Source organism: Erinaceus europaeus, chromosome 13, assembly GCF_950295315.1.
Source record: "Erinaceus europaeus chromosome 13, mEriEur2.1, whole genome shotgun sequence".
Taxonomy (NCBI): Eukaryota; Metazoa; Chordata; class Mammalia; order Eulipotyphla; family Erinaceidae; genus Erinaceus; species Erinaceus europaeus.
The window spans coordinates 53650014-53675354 of NC_080174.1; the positions used below are offsets into that span (position 1 = coordinate 53650014).

General features: G+C 47.6%; 1 protein-coding gene and 1 pseudogene across 1 annotated transcript; both read right to left on the reverse strand.

Annotated features, from left to right (window-relative positions):
• Window positions 1-4: 4 nt before the first annotated feature.
• CSF3R (colony stimulating factor 3 receptor) lies at window positions 5-20907 on the reverse strand (the record flags this gene model as incomplete). The annotated part of the gene is made up of 17 exons (XM_007518039.3): window positions 20755-20907; window positions 15787-15897; window positions 14364-14447; window positions 10144-10440; window positions 8295-8418; window positions 7960-8147; window positions 6184-6353; window positions 5913-6066; window positions 5750-5829; window positions 5185-5398; window positions 4223-4411; window positions 3360-3461; window positions 1371-1517; window positions 1117-1257; window positions 826-919; window positions 517-598; window positions 5-166 (listed from the first exon to the last, which is right to left on the reverse strand). Coding segments are annotated over exons 3-17 (2208 nt in total), but the record flags the coding sequence as incomplete, so codon positions are not given.
• Window positions 14444-25341, reverse strand: part of LOC107522263 (transmembrane protein 69-like) — a 26722-nt pseudogene continuing 15824 nt past the window's right edge.

Consider the following 25341-nt stretch of genomic DNA (forward strand, 5'->3'; position numbering starts at 1 on the left):
GTTCCCCTGGAGTACATAAGCCTGGGGCCAAAGTGGGGAGGTTATAGTTTCCTGAGTCGTCATTGGACTCCCAGGGCTCTGGCTTATTCTCTTCCTCCTCCAGTACTGTGATCTTAGTGATGGGTGGCATGACAGGGTCTCGAAGTCTGGGCAACTGGAAGATCTCCTGGACACAAAGATGTGGGATGAGGGCATGGTCGTAGCCACTGTCCCCTCTGAGCTGGGATAATTGTGGGGGCATTACTGCTGGAACTCAAAAGTATTTCATGTGTTCTTGATGCATGTTTTATGCTGTCTAGACTTACTTTGGTGACTCTCTTAGATCATTCTGTGTGGCACTAACCCCATCTCACAGTGAGATTCATGGGGGCTTTGCAGTGGGTAGAAATGGAATTCACTCCCAGGCCTGCTCTACTCCAAAGGGTTATGGGGAGGCCTGAGTCACCATCTGCAGAAGGGTTGGTTAGCCTTCACTTTTACCCCCAGCCCCATCCCCCCTCCCTCCAGGGTTCTCACCTCTGCCTTGATAACAGGCACCCAGGAGCCCAGGCTGCTGTGGGCTGGGTCAGGGATGCTTGGCCACAAGGGGTTCTTCCTGCTGGGGAAAGAGGCAAGGCAAGAAGGTTGGCTCAGGCATGGGCTCACATCTTTTTCATCCTTTCTCCCAGTCACTCCCAGCCACCAAAGAATGGCCCTTGGGTGCACAGTGGAGACAAAGGGGGGTCTCCCTGACAAGGGCTTTGAATCTGGGGAAGACTGGGAGGGATATATACTGGCCCACTCAGGACTGTAGGCTGGGGTTGCAGGACTTTTGAAAGGACTCACCTGGGTCTACAGCAGAAACAGGAAACTGCACAGAGGCAGATGAATAAGAACAGGAGACCGATCAGACCCAGAAGGATGTGCATCAGAGAATCCTCTGTGGTGTGGGGCAAGTCAGAAGAGGATTAACAGTGTATATGAGCAAGTCTGGGTCTCCTCTGTCAGACTAGACTTCCTGGGCAGCCCTGCATCTCTTCTCTCAAACCATAGGATCTGAGCAAAACTTGTATGCTCTTTAAATGGAGACCCTTTGGGTAAGGCACCCCTGTCCTGCCAACTCCTCTTCCCTCTTACCTGAGGCCAAGGTTATCAGGGTAAGGCTTGTGCTGTTGATGGTCCAGGCTTGACTGGCAGCCATGAGGCGGACATGATATAAGCTGGCAGGCTCCAGGCCGTGGAGAACAAAGTCATGGGAGGAGGCATTCAGGATGGTGGCTGCTAAGAGGAGAATGGTCAGCCTGGATTCAGATGCCAAGACTTCCCCTGAGGTTGCTGAGCACCTTGTCCCGGGCCTTCTGGGGGCTTTGAAGTGCTGAGGATAGACTCACAGAAGGACTGGTCCTGAGCATTGGTCCAAAAGATGGCGTAGTTGGTAAGGGGGCTCTCCCCCAGCTCTGGGGTGTGGGGTGTCCACTCCAGCTGGGCCCAGGTACTGCCAATGTGCTTCAGCTGCAACTCTGGGGCATGGGAGGGGGCTGTGGAAGAGAGAGGTTCAGAGGCTGATGGGGGGGGGGGGCAAGGTGAACTGGTTGGACTTCTTGTGGCTCCCTAGATTCAAGAATTGGGCTACAGGGCGAGTGAGGAAGAAAAGAGAGTACAAAGGGACCTATGTCCAAGCCTCTTTTCACTGGGAATGCTGACTCAATTCCATCTCCTGCTTTTACAGTGGCAGAGCAAACCTCAAGCCTGGTTTTCTTCGACTCCGAAGTCTTAATTCCTGATTTTTTCTTAATCTGATTTTGTTCTACTCACAGTTTATTTCTGCTCCTATTCTCTAAATCATGCCAAGCCCTCTAATTTGTATTGACTTTTTTTTTTTTTTTTTTTTTTTACTAGAGCACTGCTCAGCTCTGGCTTTTGGTGGTGCTGGGGATTGAACCTGGGACTTTTGGAGCCTCAGGCATGAAAGTCTCTTTGCATTGCTATTATGCTATTTACCCCATGCCCCCCACCCCCGCTATATCAACTTTTTTTTTCCATTATTGGGGTGTCACTGTTTCAGGCTGATTTTTTCTGAGAAAGAGAGAGAGAGCCAGAGACAGGGTCAGATGATGGCACATTCAGATAGAGCGCACATGTTGCAATGTGCAAGGATCCCAGTTCAATCCCCTGGTCCCCACCTGCAGTGAGGAGCTTTACAAGTGATGAAAGAGGGCTGTGGTCTCTCTCTCTTTCTCTTCCTTTCCCCACCATCTCTTTCAATTTCTGTCTATCCAAAATAAATAACTAAAAAAATTAAAAATTGTTTTTAAAAAAGAAAGGAGGAAAGAAAGAAAGGGCAGGAGTAAATAGCATAATGGTTATGCAAAGAGACTGTCATGCTGGAGGCTTTGAAGTCTCAGGTTCAATTCTCTACACTACCATAAGCCAGAGGTGATCAGTGACCTGGAAAACAAACAAAAACCAAAAACCAACACACACACACACATACACAATTAGGGGCTGGGTGGTGGCACACCTGGTTGAGTGCACATGTTATAGTACACAAGGACCCAGATTCAAGCCCATGGACCCCACCTGCAGGGGGAAAGCTTTGTGAGTGGCGAAGCTGTGCTGTAGGTGTTTCTCTGTTTCTCTCTCTCTACCTCATCCTTCCTCTCAGTTTCTCACTGTCTCTATCCAATAGATAAAGATAATAAAAAAAAATCAAGAAAGAAAGGAAGAAAAGAAAGAGAGAGAGAGGGACTGGGTGGTGGTGCACCTGGTTAGCACACACATTACAGTGCACAAGGACTTGGTTCAAGCTCCTGGTCCCCACCTGCAGTGGGGGGAAGCCTTATGAGCAGTGGAGCAGGGTTGCAGGTATTTCCTGTTTCTTTCCCTCTCTATCTCCCTTCCTTCTCAATTTCTATTTTTCCTGTCAAATAAAAAATTAAAAAATATTTATAGAAAGAAAGAAAGAGACAGAAGGAAAGACACTATAGCACCAAAGCTTCCTTCAGTGCAGCGGGGGCCAGACTTGAACCTGGGTCACACACATCACAAAGCAATACACTGTCCAAGTGAGCATTCTTACTGGCCCAAATTACTGTCACATGCGATAGACTACTTCTATCAGGGCAACTGACTGACTTGGCAGACTTGCTTCCAAGTTCCAATGGACTCACTGTCCAGTGTCTGTCATCCCACCTCACCAGTTGGTGTGTAGTTAGGTGCAGGGGTTCAGAGTAAGCCAGCTGTGGGTAGTGTTAGGATTGGGGGAGCCCATCTTCTGGGCCAAAGGGAGAGAAAGAATATTTCCTCATATTCTTGATTGTTGGGGCCCAGGCAGGCCTAGAGGGAGCGAGGAGGAGATTCTGTGTAGGGGCCTGACGAACCCATCTCTAGGGAGTAGGCGTAGATGTTCTGGGAGGGTCCCACAGCATCTTGGTACAGGGATGTCACTGTGATCTCGCAGAGCTGAAATGGCCTTATGTTCTCTGCAGAAAGAAAATGAGGAAGTTGCTCTGGTTAGGGGCTAACTTATGCTAATGACCAGGGACTAATCTCAGACTTCTGGCCTGGGCAACCTGGGTCTCACATTGGGCTAGCCTCTGCAATCACTCTCTCTTTAATTTTTTAAAATTATCTTTATTTATTGGATAGAGACAGCCAGAAATTGAGAGTGAAGGAAGAGACACCTACAACACTGTTTCACCACATGCAAAGCTTTCCCTCTGCAGGTAGGGACTGGGGGCTCAAACCTGGTCCTTATGCATTGTTACATGTGTGCTCAATCAGGTGTGGCACCACCTGGCCCCTAATCTCTCTCTTTTTCAAATACTTTTATTTATCATTATTTAGCGCAAGCACCGCCCAGCTCTGGTTTATTGTGGTTCCAGGGACTGTACGTAAGACCTCAGAGCCTCAGGGATGAAAATCTTTTGCAGAACTACTATGCTGTCTCCCAGGCCCTCTGCAACATCTCCTTCAGATTATTTCATGGATTAAAGGGAGGGAAGTGGGAGAGGGAGCTGGGCAGGTGGCAGAGACAGGACTGGAGGAAGAGATAACCTAGTTAACACAACAGGAATCAATTCTGTTTTGGAGAATTTGGCATAAGAACAATGAGGGATCAAGGCTGGGGAATCTGCTTCTCTAGGCTGCTCAGACTGTCCCTTGCCTACTGGTGGTCAGGCAGTGACACCCCCCCCACATGCTCAACTCTTCTGCCCTTCCCACCCACCCCAACCTGCCTCACCCTGCAGCAGGGTCCCTGTGATACTTCCATTATGCTCCAGCCTCCAGGTCTTATTGTTGTCACCGTGGAGGTGGGGTCCCAGGCCCCACTCAATCACGTATCCCTGAGGCTGAGGGATGGGGAGGTCCCAACCCACCCAGAGACTGTGAGGATCTCGGGCCACAGTGTGGAGTCCGGTCAGGGGTGGGCCTGCAGACAGAGGAAGTGATGATGGAATGAGGTGAGGAGAGTAAGTTCCTATAGCCAGTAGTCTGGGTTTAAGGTTTATGATTAGTAAGGCTCACATTCTTGCCACTTTTAAGCAGGGCGAACTTGGGCAAATTGATATCTGAGCTTCAGTTTCCTCATCAGTAAAGTGGAGATGATGAGAAAAGTTCCTCCCTTACAGGGTCTTAATGCAGCTTAAATGAGCAGACGCAGAGATTAAGCCTCACCTAGTGTCTCTTGCGAGTGCTGTGTAGTCTGGGTATGTGCCAGACACAACCCTTGGTGTGTGTTAATTTTCTAAGTCTGCTAACAGTCCCCACTATCACTGAGAAAACTGAGATGCCGAGAGGCCTTGCCTGGGGTACTAGCCATTCTTATTGTTTATCCTGTCTTGTAAGAGCCAGTGCTATGGGAGTGGTGGCTGTGGGTGTGAGAATGAGCAACTAACTCAGGGATGTGCTAACCTGGGTCTGGGTCTGTTCCACCACAGCGAATAATGCCAGCTCATACACATGGAGCAGGTACTCTGTGCTGGGAACAGGTTTTCACTCACATCAAGCTCATAGCAGCCCTTTATGGGACACACTCTCTCATCCCCATTCACTATGTCAACAGACAGAGGCCAGGGAGCTTGAGTAACTTTCCCAGGTCACACTGCTTGTGAGTGACAGGATGGGATTTGAACTCAGGCAGTCCAGCTTCTGAATATACATGTTAAACCACCACACTCTCCCCCCTGCCTTCACCTCCTTTACCTCTATTCTCCAGGAAGACCACCCGGGTGGGAGGTGAGGTCCCTCCTGTGTTATAGGCCACAAGGACTACCTCCCGTACTTCTGAAGGCAGGCTGAATGTGCAGGTTAGCTTCGTGGTGTTGCAGAGGACTCGGGCTTCCCTTGACTGGTTCAGGGGCTGCCAGGAGACCAGGTATCCTTGGATCTGCCTGCTGTTTTCCTGTAGGGGCACTGGCTGTGGAAGGCAGAGAAGGAAAAAAACTCTTCTGAAGTGTGGAGGAGTTTCTAGGTGGGGTGGGAACCACCTCTCTTCTTCCCCCTGTTCCCCTGTGTCAGGTCCTTGGAGGGAGGGAGGAAGGAGGAGGCAGGTGTGTGCAGCAGGCACTGACTGTTCCCTGAACCGGCTCTGCCATAAGTGAGTCTTTTACCAAAGTCTCTTGAGACAGACAGAGGTGCAAAGAGCATGCAGTTCCCATGCTAATGGGAACCTCCCAGACTGGTGATAGTCCTGAGTATCAGTATGCTGGGGTCTGTGTGGTTTGGAGGAGGCCAAAGAGGCTGGAGGATGGCCTTCAGAGAGGCTCACCTTCCACAGCAGCTGCATGTCAACGGTCCTGGGGTCCCGCTGCCTCTGCCGCCACCAGGTGTCCAGTCTGACAGTGGGGGCTGTGGATGGAGTCAGAAACATGGTCAGGGTGACCCTGGCCACTAGACTGAGCCCTGAAGGCTGCTCCTGGCCCCCCACCTACCCTGCTGTCCAGTGACCAGTTTCAGGATGGGGCTCCAGTTGCTCCAGTAGCCTGGCAGGGGCCAGCGGATGCAGCGTATCTGCAGGATGTAGACTGTGGATGGGAGGAGACCGCAGAGCTCATACCCGGGAACTGTGGAAGGCAGGGGGCTCACCTGGTGGGGAGGAGGCCGAGGCTATGAACCTCAATCCCTGTGGCTGTTAGGGCTGCCTCAACTTACCCTGCCCTTAGCCACCCCTGTCTGGGTTGATTAAGTCACCCTCTGCCTTACCACGGTCCAGTGGGCTTCTCCAAGCTGTGGCTGATGGCGTAGCTCACACTTTTGTTCCATGTACAAGCTTGGCTTCCATGTTTCCCAGTGTAGCTGCAGGCACTCTGGCTGGGGTGGGTCCTTCCTTGGGCTGGGGTACAGGGCCCCCAGTGTGGGGGGTTCAAGTTTCACTGCAAGAACAGGGGTTGTCAGAGCCTTCTCCTGCTCCATTTTCTAGGACTCTGTCTTAGTACCTTCTTGTCTCCCTGCTTGTGGTTTCATTTCTTCCCTGGGTACCCAACCTTGGGACTCTGTGCCTGTCTCTCTTCATCTTGTTGCTGTTGTGTTTCTGCAGGTCTGTCTTTGGATGTGTCTGGCTCTCTCTAAGTCACATGGGCTCCTATTCTTGCCCCAGGACCTTTGCACTGGTTGTTCCTTCTACTTAGAACACTGTCCTGTGGTCCGGGAGGTAGCCCAGTGGATAAAGCATTGGATTCTCAACCATGAGGTCCTGAGTTCGATCCCCGGCAGCACATGTACCAGAGTGATGTCTGGTTCTTTCTCTCTCTCTGCCTTTCTCACAAATAAATAAATTCTTTTTTTTTTTTAATAAATAAATTCTTAATAAAAAAAAAACACTGTCCTTCTAGATAGCCAGTGACTTGCTCCTTTGTTTCTTTCAAAGAAACATATCCTTGTTGAAGCTTTCCTCTATGATCCTTCCTTGCATTCCCCACCACGCTTCATGAGCAGTTATTTTGTTGGATTTATTTATTTATTTTTTTCTTCCAGGGTTATCACTGGGGTTCAGTGCTGGCATTATGAATGCACTGTTCCTGGTGGCCACTTTTTCCATTTTATTAGACAAGACAGAGATAAATTGAGAGGTGAGGAATAGATAGAAGGAGAGACAGCTGCAGGTATGCTTCACTACTTATGCAAGTGGGGAGCTGGGGCCTTGAACTGAGATCCTTGTGTGGGTCCTTATGCTTCATACTATGTGCACTTAACCAGTATGCCACCGCCTGGCTCCCTGTTAGATTTATTTTGTCCACTAGAATGTAAGCTTCCAAGGACAGTTTTTTTTCTTTCCATTTTCACTACTGTCTTCTTAGCACCTAGAATAATGCCTTGTACATAGTGGACACTTAAAGAGATTTCCAGAAATAATGAGTCTCTCTCTTTGCCTGTGTCTCTTCCTCTTCTTTTTATCTTTTGTAAACAGTATTTATTTATTTACTTATTTGATAGACTACAGAGAGATTGAGATGGGGAGGGGAAGTAGAGAGGGAGAGAGAAAAAGAGAGACATCTGCAGCACTGCTTTACTGCTCATGAAGCTTCCCCCCTGAAGGTGGGAACTGGGGGCTTAAACCTGGGTTCTTTCACATTGTTATGTGTGCTCAAGCATGTGTGTCATTGCCCAGACTCTTTTTCTTTTTAGATAGAGGCAGAAAGGGAGGCAGATAGAAGGAAGGGAGAGAGAAAGAGAGAGAGAGAGAGAAGCTGACCACAACACTGAAATTTTCTTTAGTGTAGTGGGTTGGGCTTGCGCCTGAGTCATGCATGTGGCAAAGCAGTGCACTATCCAAGTGAGCTATTTTTCTGGCCCTGCCTGTGTCTTTCCTATGTTTTTGCTTTCATAATTCTATCCCCAGCTTCAGACATTTGCCTCTGTCTGTCTCTTCCTCTCTTTCTAGGCATATAGTGTCTCCTTGTCTGTCACAGAGTCTGGGTTTCCCTCTCTGCCTTTCTGGGTTGCCCATTCTAGGGTTTTTTCCCCTCTTGTATCACTCACCAACATCAATGGGACTAAGACATAGTTGTGAGGACTTGCTGGTCCCCAGTGCGTTCTTTGCCTGCACCCAGATGCCCATATACTGGTACAGCTGCAGGTGTTTGCGTGGGATTGAGCAGTGGCTCTGTCTGTCCTCAGCCATGCAGTCCGGGATGGAGCCCATTGGGGTCTGGCAATTTTCCCGGCTCCTGCCAATGGAATAGGGTTGGGTGTTAGCAGAGGGAAGGAGACTTTGCTATCTTCCATCTTTGCCTCTGGCTTTTATTCAAGACACTAGGGAATGGGGCTGGCAGACAGAGAGAGAGAGAGAGAGAGAGAGAGAGAGCCTTACTTACTTGAAACTCTTTAGAGTGAAGCTGGTGGACAGGTAGGAGTCTGGTCCTGGCTCCCACTGGCAGAAGAGGCTGTTCGTTGTGAGGTTCATGAGGCAGGACAGATTGGAGGGCACCACAGGGGGGTCTGCACATAGGAAAGAGAGAGTGAATGTTTTGTGTATGACCACTCAGAAGGCTCCCACCTGGGTCAGCTGGCTTTGCTTCCTGGCTCTGATCATTCCCTCTGGGGTCATCTTGGTTGTTCTCTAGTCTTCATGCTGGGTGACCTGGAGACACACACAGCTCTGGGGAAGCCACATCACTGGCATATACAAACATCAGAGGCTCCTGTTCCCTCAACTCTGCCCCCTTTGACAGTGACTTTCTAGGGTCAGGGTTCATTCTAGTTCTGCCAATCACAAGCCATTTGATCCTGATGTCATTTAATTACTCTGTGCCTCAGTTCCCTCAGCTGTAAAATTGGGGTAATAAAAAGAGAAGGACAAATACAGATGATCTCACACATGAATGAGGTTTGAGAAACAAGGTTAGAGCTGTCTTCTCTCCTTTCTCTCTCTCACTACAATAAATAAGTATTCATGTCTGAGCCTCTCAGGTCCCAGATTCAATTCCCAATGCCACCACAAGCCAGAGCTGAAACAGTGCTCTGGTCTTTCTCTCTTTCTCTGTGTATCTTTCTCTCTGTCATTAAAAATAAGTGAAATATAAATAAAATGAAAAAACATAAAGCAAAACTTGACTGGGTAGGATATACTGCACCCAAACAAAAGACTCTGGGGAAGGAGAAGATGGGGTGGGGTGGGTGAAGAGGGCCTTGGAGTCTTGCTATATGATGATGGAAAAGGTCTCAAGTCGGGCACAGGGAGAGTGTTCTGCAGACACCTACCACAGGGAGAAGAGAAACAGTACCCATCTGTCAACAACCATACTGTAAACCATTAAACTCCCAACAAAATGGAAAAAATTGGGGTGATATAAATATGCCTTCCCTGAAGATTATTTTAAAGATTGAATGACACTGTGTACATCAAGTGGTCGGAAGAGTAAGTAAAATGTGTTGACTTTCTTACTGTTTATCCTTCCTTTTTTTTTTTTTTTTTTGTGAAGCTAGGGTCTTGCTTCTCTGCTCCTGGGATACTTTTTCACTCTGATGAAAAGATGAGAGAGCTAGAGAAAATGAGAGAGAGTGAGGGAGAGAAAGTGAGAGAGAGGGCGAGAAGGAGAGAGAGAGAGAAAAAAACACAGCACTGGAACTTCTCTTGTGCCATGACACCTCCCTTATGGTGTCACCATATGGTGGTGGGGTTCAAACCTGGGCTGTGTGCATGGCAAAGCATGTGCCCTACCTGGTGAGCTCTCTAACCCTGTTATTGATTCTTAAACACAGGCCTTGATCTTTTTATTTATTTATTTTTCTCTTGTGTATTAACCTGACACAAACTACATCAGTTTGAGCAAAAGGCTGAGCTGAGACAGGAGAGAAACTGGGACTAAGCCCTGTAGGTAGAGAATGCCTTCCCTGATTACAGGTCCTCTGTGCAAGGAACTGGGGCTTAACTCGGGTGCCACCTACAGTCATGCTGCTTTCAAATCATGCTGCCTGATATAAAGCTGCTCTCCCCACCCTCCCCCACCCTTATTCATTTGTAACCATTATCAAGTTAACCTCCATGATGAGCCTTGGTTTTTCTCATCTGCTAAATGGAGAGAAATTGCACCACCCTCTGGTAAGGGGATTGCCTGAGCTCATGCCCCCCAGAGTGCTGACTGAGCTTCTCTAAACCCATTGGTGCTGGCAGGAAGGCATTGGAGGCGGGGTCAGGGTCAGTGGGTGGTCGCAGGGACTCACAGCCTGCCTGCAGCTCTGCCTGGTCCAGGATCTGCAGGCTGCCCCTCCAGAGCAGGCAGCAGGAGAGAAGGGCTCGAGGGTGGTTGAGGTGGGGCAAGGTGATGGTGGACTCCTGGGCCCCGTTTGGCAGGTGCTGTTGCTTCCCGCCGGGTTGAAGCTCTGCTTCCAGCTTCCACACGATCTGTGACTCTGGGCCCAAGGAGCTGCATGTCTGGTTGATGGTGCAGGAGGCTGTAACGGGGTCCCCCAGGCGGACAATGGGGGTTGAGACACGGATGTGTGCACAATCCTCTAGGCCTGGGGCGTGGGGGGGGGGGAGAGAGAATGAGCCCTGTAGATACGTTTGCCCACAGAGCTGGTGCTTAAATGAACTTAGTCACTTATTCACTAGCTCTTGTCCTCCCCCACCACAAGATGACAGAGCCTGTGAAATGCTTTTAGTGGAACTAGCTGATGTCTGGGTAAATTAAAAACAAAACAAAACAGGGTCACATGATGGTATATCAGGTAGAGCACACATGTTACCATCTGTGAGGACTCAGGTTCAAGCCCCCTGATTCCCACCTGCAGGGGGAAGGTTCATGAGCAGTGAAGCAGGGCTTCAGGTGTCTTTCTGTCTCTCTCCCTCTCTATCACCCCTCCCTCTTGATTTCTGGCTGTCTCTATCCAATAACTAAAGATAATAAAAAAATAAAAAATAAATAAAAGAAACAAATGGCCACTGGGAGTGGTGGAATCCTCCTGCAGGCACTGAGTCCCAGTGATAACCCTGGTGGCAACAAACAAACAAACCAACAAACCACAGTATTACTCTTTCACATGCAATGCTGGGAGTTAAACTTGAGACCTCACACTTGAGAATCCAACACTGTATCCACTGTTCTCCCTCTCAGGCCATGCCAGTACATGTTTAACAGTTGGTTATACCAAGAAAAGACTGGTCCTGCTGCAAATATTCCCACCACAGCTGCTGGTGAGATGACATCACTGACTGGGGACTTGAGAAGAGCTGCACACAGTCAGTTCTTTCATCTTCTCCTCCTCTTTCTCCTTTTTCTACCTTGCCATCATGGGAGCTTTGTTACTCTGAGATAACTTTTTTTTTTCCTAGAGAAAAAGAAAAAAAGACCAAGAGACAGAAAGAGAAAGGGAAAGACATCATAGCACTAAAGCTTCCTCCAGTGTGGTAGGGAGCAGGCTCAGACCTGGATCCTGTGTCTGACAAGACAGGTGCATTACTCAGGTGAGCAAGCTGGATATCCCTGACTCTCATACTGGCTCTTGCAAGCCATCTCCAGTCACCACCAAATAGACTAGTTCCCTCCACAAGGATGGTGAAAGCAACGATGAGCATGATAAGAACCCCACAGCCACAGTAATCTTTTCAGAGCTCAAATCTGATTGCGTTACTCCATTTCCAGCCCAATGTGTCAGCAGCACCCTCTTGCTCTGAGTGACAGTATGGCTTGCTGGATGATGGCATAGATGTTGGGACCAGACTCTCTAGGTCTAGAGCCTGGTTCTGTTGCTTATGATTATGTGAGCCTAGTCTACTACTGGGACTTTCTGTATTCGAGTTTTCTCATCTGTCAAATGGGGGTAATGGGGGGCTGGGCTGTGGTGCACCTGACTGAATGCACAGGTTACTTTGTGCAAGGACCCATGTTCCATCTGTGGGGTGGGAGGATGCTTCATGAGCAGTGCAGCAGGTCTGCAGGTGTCTCTCTCTTTTTCTTCCTCTCTGTGTCTCCTTTCCCCTCTCAATCGCTCTGTCCTATAAATTAAATTAAATTTAAAAAGGAAAAAAATGGCTGCTGGAAGAGGCGGATTTGCACTGATCCCCAGCAACAACCCTGTTAAAAAAAAAAAAAAACGAAAAAGAAAAAAAAATGGGGATGATGTAGACCCTTCCTTAGTGTTACTGGAGGGTGAGCTGGAACACGTGTGAGACATGTGGGACAGTGGCTGGCAGGGAAGTACCTGCTGCCACAATTAGTCTAGATCCCTAAATCCTTCTCACAGTCCCAGTGGTCTTGGCTTTGCTGACCCCTACTGACCCTCTTCTCCCAGCAGTAGTTACTCTGGCCTGCTTGCTGCTCCTTCAATCTCCTGGTCTTTGCTTCTATTGTTTTTTGCTGAGGTACCTTTATTTTTCCTTTTCTTTCTATTTTTATTAGGTTGGACAGAGAGAAACTAAAAGGGATGGGGGAGATAGAGTGGGAGAGAGAAAGATAGACATCTTCAGACTTGTTTCATCACTCATGAAGCATCCCTTCCTGCAGATAGAGAGTGGGTTACTATGTGCAAAAACTCAGGTTTTTGCACATAGTAACCTGTGCACTTAACCAGCTGTACTACTTCCTGGTCCCAAGGTACCTTTTTTCCCCCCCCACTCCTGTGACCTAGTTAACACTTCAGTCGTTTGGGGCTAAGGGTGGGGAGCAGACCAGGCCAAGCTCCCTGCACTTTCCCAAAGCTCTTCATATGCTTCAGAAGTATAGAATCAGGTTATTATTGGTGTCTCCTCAGCTGGAACATAGATTCTGCAAGAAGTGAGACTTTGACTGTCTCACTCAGTACTGTCAAGCACAGAGCAGAACCTTGGTGACTATTTTATTGAATAAACATATCAACAAGTAAGCACTGGGGGGTTGGAGAGATAGCTCACTGGGTAGGGAGTACAAGCCAGGTTCAAGCCCTGGCATCCGGGTAGTCTGGCTCCAATGCTGTGGTGTCTCACCCACTCTCAGCTTCACCCTCCATCTCTCTATCTGAATGAAAAGAAGCCCAGGGCAGTGAAATCATGGCCTCCCAAATGAATAAAACCAAACAAGCAAGTAAGAAAACACTATGCTGTGTTGTCCAAGCCTGTTTTCCTCTTGAGGGTGTTCTTTAGTCCATCTTGCTAAGGAGGTCATTCAGGCCCCAGTGGAAAGAACACGCTTCCCAGAATCACGGAACAAGTTCATGACTTTGAGCATGGTTTTCTACTGCATCATAGGTCTAGAGTTTCAGACAGGAAGGAACCTGGCAAAACTCTTTCTTTCAGAACTCCACTTGATGCTGTGTCCTCTTCAACAGGCTCAGTAGCCTGGCTTTGTCTGACCTGCCCACTAAGGATGGTTTTATGGCATTTAAAACAAGACAGAGTAGGACTAGGAAATAGCCTAATGGCTAAGCAAAAAGACTCTCATGCCTGAGGCTCTAAAGTCCCAAATTCAATCTTCCACACCACCATAAACCAGAACTGATTAGTGTTCTAGTAAAAAAAAAAACAAAAAAAAAAACCATGCCATGCCACGCCACACCATGCCACGCCACGCCATGCCATGCCATGCCACGCCATGCCACGCCATGCCACGCCACATCACACCACACCGAGGCAGAGCTGGGGAGTGAGCACAGTGGCAGTGTGCCCCTTCAGCCCCAGGCTCAATTCTGGACAACACCATCTGCCAGAACTAAGCTCTCTTTCTGTTTCCCTCTCCTCTTACTTTTGCTGTGAAAATAAATAATCTTTAAAAGCAAACAGAAAGTGGCCCAGGAGGTGGGGTAGTTATAGAGTGTTGGATTTCCAGGCATGAGAACCTGAGTTTGATCCCAGGCACTGCATATGTCAGAGTGCTGCTCTGGCCTCTTGCTCCTTATTTCTGTCTCATGAAATAAATAAGATAAATCTTAAAAACACATGACAAAATACAGGAGAAAAAAAAATTCCGAGGAAACAAATCAAAAAACCTTATAAGAACATTTGACAGAGACTACGAGTGGTTCACAAAGCTTAAATACCACCATCAACACTTAACTGCTTCCTTACCATGCACATTTCTGTTCATCTTGGCTTCATCCCCCAACATCTCCACGAGAGCCTCCCCACATCTCAAGATAGAGTTTCCATAATCACAGAGCTCTGCTGGGTTTTCCTTATTTCAGGGACAAACCTGCTCCCTTGTTTCTTCTATTCTGATTCCTTCATTGATGCCCAGGAAGACTAAAGGGGACTCTGAGTGCTTGGCAGAGAAGTATAGTTTAACATATGGGCTGTCCCTCTCCCCTGGCTTTTTCTAGGCAGACCAGTCCAGGTCCACTCTCCAGTCCTCATGAGTGGAAGGTCTTTGGTTGGGAGTTTGGCCATCTTATGCCTGTGTCCCAGTCTTGATTCTCTGAGAGCCCCTACAAATCCCTTCTCCCCACAGCACCCTGAATTAAGCCACACTCACTTGGAGGGAGCAGCAAGAGGATGAGGGCAGCTCCAGTCAGGCTCCAGGCTGTCAGCCCCACCATAATGCCAACTTGGTGCTTACCTGGTAGGAGAGGCAGGGTGGATCATAGTTAATATCACGAGCTTTGGCATTAGAGCTGATCTTGACCCTCTCTCTAGCACAGTCTGGCACTGGCCAGGCTGCCTGACCTCTCTGAGGCGCAGTTTTTTTTTTTATCTGCAAAATGCAGGTGGCAACAGCCTAAATAGCTCTTAAAGTTTTGGGAAGAGAACACAAGATGGTACGAGTCAAGGGTTTTGTACAGTTCCTGGAATGTAGAAAATGATAAGACAGCCACTGCTATGCTTGCCTTCTAGGAGTGAGCTGGGAGAGGAAAGGAGCAGCCAGGAGCAACATTCTCCCTCCTTTCCGTTTTATCCAGGTTTCTCCCAGAGAGCAGAACAAAAAGTTGGATTTAACTTTTACCCATTCACCTGATCCAGGGCACATATATATATATATTCATCACAGGAGCCTGTGTAACCTGAATCCTGTCAGTCTGAGCTCACAGTCCATGGTTATAGCTGGGAATGTTCTAGGCTGCACTCATTTCAGGACCAGTCTTCCTCCAGTGGCAGAGTAGGCTGACTCAGCCTCCCTTCAGAAAGTGGAGCAGTCCCTCCTATTGCTTCTCTATAGTGAGGACAAGGTCCTAGAGAGGCCCACAAGAAGTCTTATGATGACTTCCTGATGGAAGTCCCCAGGGATGGTAGAGAGGGGGATCTACTAGAGGTCCTGGCCCATCATATCTATGTGGGAATCCAAGGATTCTTTGACTAGAGCCCCAGATGATGGTATTGATTAAAAAGGCCATCATTAAAGTGAGCCAGTCTCTTGCCATTTCCAGCTTTTGTAGATTTCCTTATCTGATGAAGCTGGACTTTCTCCCAGCTGTTAAATCATTGAGTATCATTTGTTGTATCCAAACCAATATTGGGATCTGGCCTAAAGTTATGGAGGGAATAGACCTAGGGTTTACCTGGGATCTAAGTTAACCTTAAGTTTCACTGCATTTTACTTGTTTGATGATTCTAATAGAGGTTGTCATAGGGAACAATAATTGTCCTTTAGTTGAGATATATATTTTTGCCAGTATATTTCTTGGCAAATTGTATATAATGTTTCTTCTAAAGATTATCAAGGGGGTTCCCTAATCCAGCTTTCTAGCCCTATTCTCAATTCTTCCAAGACTATATTTTTAACCCCTTTGCATGTTAGCTATCAGGCTAAGGCAAAAATTACTGAAGTCATGGGTCCCTTGGAATATATCTAAAATAGACTTCCTAGCTTCTTTCTACAAAAAAGATCCCCAAGTTCATCTGCTCTAGTCCTGCTTTTAGGTTTCTGTTCATTAAACAATTTGTCCCTCTTTATATCTTACCGTCTTTCAGTCACCAAGTTGTAGTCGCTGCTATGATTCCATCTTGATACCTCTAGTTAGAGGACCTCACCAATGTGTTCCAAAGTCTCACCTCTCCGGAGTCATACCACACTAGGGAAAGACAGAAACAGGCTGGAGGTAAGGATCAGCCTGCCAATGCTCATGTCCTGTGGAGAAGCAATTATAGAAGCCAGACCTTCTACTTTCTGCATCCCAGAAAGAATTTTGGTTCACACTCCCAGAGAGATAAAGAATATGGAAGTTTGCAATGGAGGGGATGGGATACAGAACTCTGGTGGAGGGAACTGTATGGAATTGTACCCATTATTTTACAATCTTGTTCATCATTATTAAATCACTAACTAAAAAAAAAAAAAAGTTAGGATTTGCTTGCAGGTAGTTTATTGTGAGATGACCCCAGACACAGAGTGAATAAATAGGGAGAATGAAACAGGTGTGTCATCAAGCCAGTCATCTTTCTAGACAAATGGGGCTGAGTTTCTTTATGGACAAAGCATGCTGAAATTCTAAGGTGCCACACAGAATACCTGTCAGGGGTGCTGGGTGGTGGCACACTCAGCTGAGTGCACATGTTACAGTGCACTCCTTACCTGGATTCAGGCTCCTGGTCTCCACTTAAGTAGTGAAGCAGTGCCTCAGGTGTCTCTTTTTCTCTCTCCTTTCCTTCTCATTTTCTCTCTGTTTCTATGCAAAATAGATAAATAATTAAATATAAAAAAAACACATGGGGCGGAAGGTAGATAGCATAATGGTTATGCAAACAGACTCCCATGCCTGAGGCTCCAAAGTTCCGGGTTCAATCCCCCACACCACCATAAGCCAGAGCTGAACAGTACTCTGGTAAAAACAAAAACAAAACAAAACAAAACAAAAAACGCATCTCAGAGGAGCAGCAAGACAGCTCACCTGCTTTGCCATGTGCATGATCCAGATTTGAGCCTGATCACCACTACACTATAGGAAACTTTGGTGTAATGGTATTTTTCCCTCTTTTTCTCTGTCTTTGTCTTTCTATCTGAAGAAGCCAGCTTGGGTGGCCTGGGAGGTAACATAGTAGACAAAAGGTTCAACTCTCAAGTGTGAAGTCCCGAGTTTGGTCCCTATCACTCTACTTGTGCCAGAGTGATGCTCTGGTTCCCTATTCCTCTCTTATTAACAAATACATAAAACTAAAAAAAAAAAAAAAGTCAGCTCAGAGTGGTGAAGCTCTGGCAATGATTTTAAAAAAATGTCACATTTCAGAATTGCTCACTCAAGGGACCAATTATCCGCTGACTAGAAGGGAGATGCAGACATTTGCTTACTAGCACCTCCACCTTTGGTTAAAGGCTGTCCTTTGGGGTGGTCACTCCCTGGCATGTTCAAGCTGCACATGTGTGGATACTAGGCATTTTTTCCTGGGTGAGCCTTGTTGAAAGGGACAGAGTGCTTCCCAGCAGAAAGGGACAGCTCTAAAGAGAGGCTGAGACAAGGGGTGGTCAGCACACACCTGGGGGGCACTTCACAGGAACTGTAGGCTGAGAGAACCTCAGGCAGGGACACACAAGGGCTCCAATACATCCTAATATGGGGCACAGATGACACGTGGTTTGCTTTGGTTATGGTGACAGGTCACAATGAAGGGAGCCATTATTAGTTCCAGTGTTAGGACACTTGCAAAAGTTTTCACTTCTGGGACCTAACCCTCCACTTTGCTCCCATTAGGGTCTTGGGAATGGATACTTGATGCTTCAGCCCTAATTGTCACTCTTGGTGGCAGGTCACTGGGGATGGCTGATCGGCCTGTGTGTACAGCAGATTCTCCTATGCTCAGAGGAAGAAAGCCTCTCTTGCTGTCCTGCCTCCCAGACAAAGACTTAGAGCTGCCCAGAAACCCAGGCTGTTCCTGCTTAGAGTGACCTTACCCCAAGACCCAGTCCGTCCATTTATATAGGGCTTAGCAGGATACCAGCTGGCTGTGAATGTGTAAGTCACCTTTTTACAACTGACATAAAGAGCCCCTCCCTCTTTCCACCAGGATCTGACAATGGGGGAGCAGCCTCCTCTTGCCCTTCCACCAGGCAGCTATGGGAATCTGCGCAACCATTTAGAGTACCCCAATCTACCAATCAATGGCTGGAAACTTTCTTGCTTTAGCCCACTACCTTGATTACCCCCTCCGCATACTTGCTGGGGGTAAGGTTTAGCCTCCTAGGCCCAGACTCTGGCACCTTGGGTCCCATCTCTGTATACGTCTGATCATACACAACCCTGCTGCCTTGATTGCTTCAGTCTATGGCCAGTTAAGTATCACAAGACCGTTCTCCACTGGCCCTTGTTCACAATGGGCAACCAACCCCCAAGGCCTGAGGAGTCCTGGCAGCCTCCCCCTGGGCTGCTGGACATTGACTTTTGGCATCAGATTCTGGTGTCCTATGGTAGCCTACCTGGGGGTGGGGGGTTGCCGAGTCGGGGAGAGGTCTGCTGGAACAGGGCCTCATTTTTCAGGGGTCAGTCAGTATACAGAGAAGCTGGGAGCTCAGCTCTGAGACAAACCACTTGATCTGAACAGTCTGCCACTCACTGGCTTTGTGATCTTGGATAAGTTACTTCACCTCTCGGAGCCTCAGTTTCCCCATCTGTGAAACAGGGGAAATAATTGCAGTCTCCACTCAGGACGAGTGACACTAAATAAGCTCTGATAAAAGTCAGGTTGTAGCGCAGCAGGTTAAGCACACGTGGCGCGAAGCTCAATGACCGGTGTAAGGATCCCGGTTCCAGCTCCCAGCTCCCCACCTGCAGTGGGGGGGGGGGGTCACTTCACAAACAGTGAAGCAGGCCTGCAGCTATCTATCTTTCTCTCCCCCTCTCTGTCTTACCCTCCTTTCTTCATTTCTGTCTGTCCTATCCAACAATGACAACATCAATAACAACAACAATAACTACAACAATAAAATAATAAGGTCAACAAAAAGGAATAAATAAATATATAAAAAAAGAGCTCTTATGTGAAGATTGCCTGGAGGAAATGCTCATTCACCTTAAGTTGTTTTCATGTGCCATGAAGCAAGGCACCCCTTTGCAAAGTCCTGCATGGCTCCGTGACTTCTTGTGATTATAGACTGTGTGGTCACAGCCTCCTAGAATTGTCACCTCCTTTTATCTATATGATCATGCCACATAATTTCAGAGCTCTATCTGTGGGTCCTTGGCCTGCACCATCTTGGCTGCCTCCCCTGACTCTGTCCCCCTCCCCAGTCACTGGCATCACGTGGTCTCTTTCTGTTTTTCTTGCTCACATTCTCAGTTCCCTCCTCTCCTCCTCCTCTCTTGGTTGGCCCCCTTCTCCTCTGTTCTCTACTTTGACTAATGTGAGGTCTTTTCTATGGAAAGCAACTGAATGAAATGAGTCACCTTTCGAGATGTGCTTCAGAGAAAAAGAGAGGCAATGTGGGCTGGGGGAGACTTTGGGGTGCAGCCCTGGGAACTTGAGGTGCAGCCCTGGGACTCAGGGATCAGTCCAGGGGACTCAAGGTGCAGCCTCAGGTGACTCAGAAGTCAGTCCCATGGTCAACCCTATAGGACTCATGGGTCAGTTTTAGGGGACTCATGTGTGGCCTTGGGAACTCAGATCACCCCCACCACGGCTTCCCCCCCCATTGGAGACTGCAGGAGACTGTCCCCAGGAAGTGACAGTCCCCCTGCCTTGCCAGTAACCTCGCCCCTCCCCCCCAATTTATGGAAATGATCGAAGTACCAAGTCATCATGTCCTGTCCCCCCCTCCCATCCCCCACTTGGGGACCTGCTCGCACCCAGGCACAGGACCTTGATGCAGACAGATGATTAAAGCTCATTGGAAGATGGGGGAAAAAAAGTGGGTGGGGAGGGAAACAGCATAATGGATTATGCAGCAGATTTTCAGGCCCAAAGCACCAGTTTCCAAGTTCAGTCTCTCACCATAATAGCTTACCAGTGCTCTGGTAAAAAAGAACAAAGAAATAAAATTTTAACAATTATTAAATTTAATAGAAATAACCAGAGAGAGAAAGTGAAAGTGGAATCCACATAGCATACAGAACAAAATGATGGAGATAAGACCATAGAGATACAAGCAGAGGAAGGAGACATCAAGAAACTAGAGAGAGAGAGAAGAGATAGAGATAGAGGGACCAAGAGACAAGGTGGCTGACTGACATAGAGAGATGAGGCATTTGGAAACCTAGAAGCACTCCACTACCCAAGAAAGTCTAAGATTTAAGAGACAAAGGTAAATAAAAGAGACACAGAGGGAGTCGGGCAGTAGTGCAGCGGGTTTAGCACAGGTGGCGCAAAGCACAAGGACCAACCTAAGGATCCCGGTTCGAGCCCCTGGCTCCCCACCTGCAGGGGAGTCACTTCACTGGTGGTGAAGCAGGTCTGCAAGTGTCTATCTTTCTCTCCCCCTCTCTGTCTTCCCCTCCGCTCTCCATTTCTCTCTGTCCTAGCCAACGACAACATCAACAACAACAACAATAATAACTACAATAATAAAGCAACAGGGCAAAAAAAAGGGAATAAATAAATAAATAAATAAATACTTTAAAAAAAGAGACACAGAGTCTGAGACAGATGGAGAAAGCCAGAGAGAAACCAAACCAGAGAGGGGTTGAGGAGCAAAGATAGAAACAGAAAGGAAAAGAGACCGGGACCAGACAGTAAGAGATCAAGACACAAGTTCTTACAGGGACTGGAGAAGGGTCCAACTCAGCATACAACTCACAGACATTTGCCTCAGTGACCTCCTTAAGGCAAGTGCCTCCAGAGTGTGGTCATCCCTGGGGAAGAGACAGAGCATTCTGCGCTCCTGTTTCCTGGTTCCAGTTCTAGGACTTTTGGCACTTGGCAGAGCTGGAGGAAGTGGGTGTGGGTGGGACCTTAGGGCCCCTTCTAACCAAGGCTCAGCCCTCCCCTGGAGGTCCCCTACTCACACTGGAGCCTGGATTGCTGGAGCCTTGCTGGCCTCTAGGGTCTCTGCTGGCTTCTTCAAGGTAGGTTCCTGAAAACAGCCGCAGTTCTGCTTCTTTCCTGGCCCTGTCGTTAAGGGCTGGGCCTCTGACAGGCACAGGGGCTGTGGATTGCAACATCTGCCTCATCTCACTCCCTCCTGTGCACAGAGCCACAGGCAGCCCCTTCCTCCCAGGAAGGAGCCCAGGAGGCATGCTGTGGGCAGGGGGAGGGGGGGCGCAGGCAGCCTTCCTGCCTTGGGGTCTTACAGGGGCAGGGGGATGTGGCAACCATGTACTCCTTTTCTACCTCCGGATTTCCTGACCTCACAACTGTGAGGCTGGCCAGGGCCCAGTCTGTACCATGACCAACCAAGCGCCAGTCCTATCTCTGCTCCCACAAGTCCCCATCACCTGCTTTTGGGGAATTGGACCTGGCTTGAAGTAGACCCTGGCTTGAGGGCTTCCTCAGCCCAAAGCCTCTTTTTTGGTTACTAGCATTGGGGCCTAGATTCTTAGAGGTGTGCCCCCAAGTTTACAGGGAATTTTATAACAGTGTCTTCCTCACTGCTTTCCTTTCCACTTCCATCATCCACAGTCCAGGCAGATGGAGAAATGGGGGCCCCGCTGAAGCTCAGGGTCTTCCTAGGGTCACCCCAAATGTGTGACATCACTCATAGTGACTGCTACACAGAACATCATTTCCCCAGATCACATCAAATTGATGGGGTTTACAATCAACAACATTCATACACCTTTCCCATATTTGGGAGCTACTCTCTTGCCTGATCCAGCTTTCTGGTTTTTGTTCCAGATCCACCTGCATATCAGATTTCAGGCTCAGGCAAAAAACCCAATAACAAAAACAAGCAAACAAAATAACTAGGATAGCCACAGGCCCTTTGGAATATAACTAAAATAAGCCTACTAACTATCTACAAAATGGAGACACTCCCTGCTCCCCGCCCCCCAACTCTTCATCTACACTATTCCAGCCTTTAGGTCCATGATTGGTCAACAATTTGTTTGGCTTTGTTAACTCTCTTGTCAACCACCAGGTTCCAGATGCTAGCATGATGCCAACCAGACTTCCCTGGACAGACAACCCCACCAATGTGTCCTGGAGCTCCACTTCCCCAGATCCCTTTCCCACTAGGGAAAGAGAGAGACAGGCTGGGAGTATGGATCAACCTATCAATGCCCATGTTCAGCGGGGAAGCAATTACAGAAGCCAGATCTTCCATCTTCTACACCCCATAATGACCTTGGGTCCATACTCCCAGAGGGATAAAGAATAGGAAAGCTATCAGGGGAGGGGATGGGATACAGAGTTCTGGTGGTGGGAACTGTGTGAAGTTGTACCCCTCTTATCCTATGGTTTAGTCAATGTTTCCTTTTTATAAATAAAAAAAATTAAAAACAACATCTTTTGACTGAGACACACCACATCCCCTCTCTTTCCTCACCTTGTCCATGACCTCCCCTCCCGCAATTGTGTACAAATAATTTTCTGTGCCTTTTTAGGAAGAGAGTTCAGTCTGTTCATACTTCATTTGATTTATGAGCCAATAAATATCAGCTGCCAACAGACTAACAGAGTGCCTGTGACATAGGATCCCTTTTAGAAATAGCAGGCTTCTGAGTCTGCTCCTCAGTCTGGTGTGATGTGACACACCTGGACTGCAGAGCTGGATCCAGACTGAAGCACTCAGCACCCAGCTGTGTGTAGTCCCCTCTGCCTCCCCCCCATCTCGATCCATAGGCTCTGATGCTCAGAAAACCTTACAGACTCTTATGTGAAAAATTGTAGCCAGAATCCTGGGTAGACAGATATTCACTGTGAAGCTCAGCTTGGCTACAATTTTAATATACTTACGACAAAAAGTTGAAAAATAGGGGCTGGGCAAGTGGCATATCCAGTAGCATACAACATTACAAGGGCATTGTGTTCAAGCCCCTGATCCCCACTTGCAGGGGCGAAGCTTCACGAGAGGTGAAGCAGTGCTGCAGGTGTCTTGTTCTCTCTCGTTTTCTGTTTCTACCTTCCCTCTCAATTTCTGTGTCTGTCCAATAAATAAATAAAATATGTGAAATAAAGATATCACCTAAATCATTTCCAATGACCAAACCACATTTGTTTCTTTCTTTTTTTTTTTTTCCACATTTGTTTCTTATTCAGACTGCTGAAATCACTTCTCCCATCCACTGTCATTCATTCTATCTCCCAGCTGTTTATTGTTCCTTTAGCAGCTGGTGTGATGTTGATCAAACAGAAGTCAGCTCAGCTCAGCCTCTCTCCCAGACTCCAGAGGCTCTTTATTATTATAGTATTTATTTATTTTTTTTATAGAGACATCCAGAAATTGAGAGGGGAGGAAGAGATAAAGAGGGAGAGAGACAGAGAGACACTTGCAGCCCCGCTTCACTACTTGGAAAGCTTGTCCCCTACAGGTGGGGACTAGGGTCCTTGTGCACTGTAACATGTGCATTTAACCAGGTGCACCACCACCTGGCCCCCACCAAAGAGTCAAAGACAAAGTTCTTTGATGATTCACAAAACCCTACTTAACCTGGCTTGTTTTTTCCCTGCCCCCTCTCTTGCTGCCCTGCTCCAGTCACTCTGTTTCCCTTGCTATTTCTTTTTTCTTTCCTTCTTTTAAAAATATTTTTATTATCTTTATTTATTTATTGGATAGAGACAGAGAGAAATTGGGAAGAATGGGGAGATAGAAAGGGAGAGAGACAGAGACACTTGCATCACTGCTTCACCACATGCAAAGCTTTTCCCCTGTGGGCTTGAACCTGGGTACTTGCACATTATAATAGGTGCACTCAACCAGGTACACCACCACTTAGCTCCTCTTTCCTTCTTTCTTTTAAAAAACAATCTTCATTATTATTATTTTTAAAGATTTTATTTATTTATGAGAAAGATAGGAGGAGAGAGAAAGAACCAGATGTCTCTCTGGCACATGTGCTGCCGGGGATCAAACTTGGGACCTCATGCTTGAGAGTCCAAAGCTTTAATGAGAGAGAGAGAGATTAAGAACAGAGCACTTCTCAGTTCTGGTTTATGGTGGTGCTGTTAATTGAACTTGGGACCACAGAGCCTCAGGCTCATGAAAGTCTTTTGCAGAACCATTATGCTGTCTCTCTGGCCCTTTGTCTTTTAGATAAAAAATATATAAATATATTTATAAGGAAAAGAAAGATTCTGGCTATAAGTAGGCTTCTTAGCTTAATCACTCACTCCTGACTCCAGAGATAAAGCGGGGTGGGGGAGAGATAATACAGTGGTTATGCAAAGAGATTCCCACACTACAGGGATCCAAAGCTCCAGGCTCAATTCAGTTTTTCTGCCAACCCGGGCAGCACCGTTGGGCCCTGTAAGTTTCTAAACAAGTCCCGTTTATAGTCTGTAGGCTCTGAGGCAATTATTCAGCATGTTCTCATCAGGAAAACAATGTGGAAAGGCTCCCACTATACAGCCCCACTGCTAGGCCACTGAGGTGTAGATCTTCTCCTGAGTTTCCTGGTCAGTTCTCTGTTCCAAGATGTCAGCACAGGGCCTTCCCCTGCTGCTCCAGCCTCCTCTGAGGGCAGTAGCAATGGAGACTCACAGTTGCATTTGGTGAGTCTTAGAGGAATCCTCACTTCCCTTTACCAGTCTTTTTGTTAGTAAAACAGACTGGAGGTGGCACCTCAACCAGTAAACTGCCGGGCTTTTACCAGCCTCTTGGGAGTAGAAATGAGCTTTAGGCCCAGGAATCTCTCCTTAGGCTCCTTGCTGGCCACCAGCCACACGTGTTTGCACTCACCAGTGATTTGGTGGGTTCCCAAAGTCATTCTAGTCCTGTCTTGTTGCACTCCCAGGTATTTGATATTCCTAGCTGACCCGGAAGAGGAGAGGAGAGGAACACAGCTGTTGCAGCTCTGTAGCCCCACCTCCCAAAAAGAAAGATTCTAACTATCACTCTGGTACATGCAATGCTGGGGATCAAACTCAGAACATCACACTTGACAGTCCAGTAAGTACTTTGCCACTGCACCAACTTCTGAACCTCTTTATTTTTTGAACTGTCAAGGCTCCTTCATGCCTCACAGCCTTTGTACTGGCTATTTCTTCAGCCTGGACCCTTTTTTTCCCCCCAAATAACCTCCCATGCCTCATTTTGGTAGGCCATATCCCCACCCCTGTTCCCTTGGCACCCAAGCCAGGTACCCCAGAGCGGTCATAGCTCCACTCCCACACTCAGGTTCTAGTAAAGAAGGTTGGGTCTTTTGCTCACCACTCAGAGGATATGTTCTTTTTAATTTTCTTCTTCTTTTTCTCCTCCTCCTCCTTCTTTTATTGCCACCAGGATTGTCCCAGTGGCCAATTTCCCCCCCCCCTTCTTTCTTTTATTTGACAGGACAGAGAGAAATTGAGAAGGGAGGGAAGATAGAGAGGGAGAGAGAGGGGACCAGCTGGTGGACCAGCTGGTGGTTAAGTGCACAATAGTTCAAAGCATAATTACCCAAATAAGGGTCCCGGTTCAAACCCCTGGTCCCCCACTTGCAGAGGATTGCTTC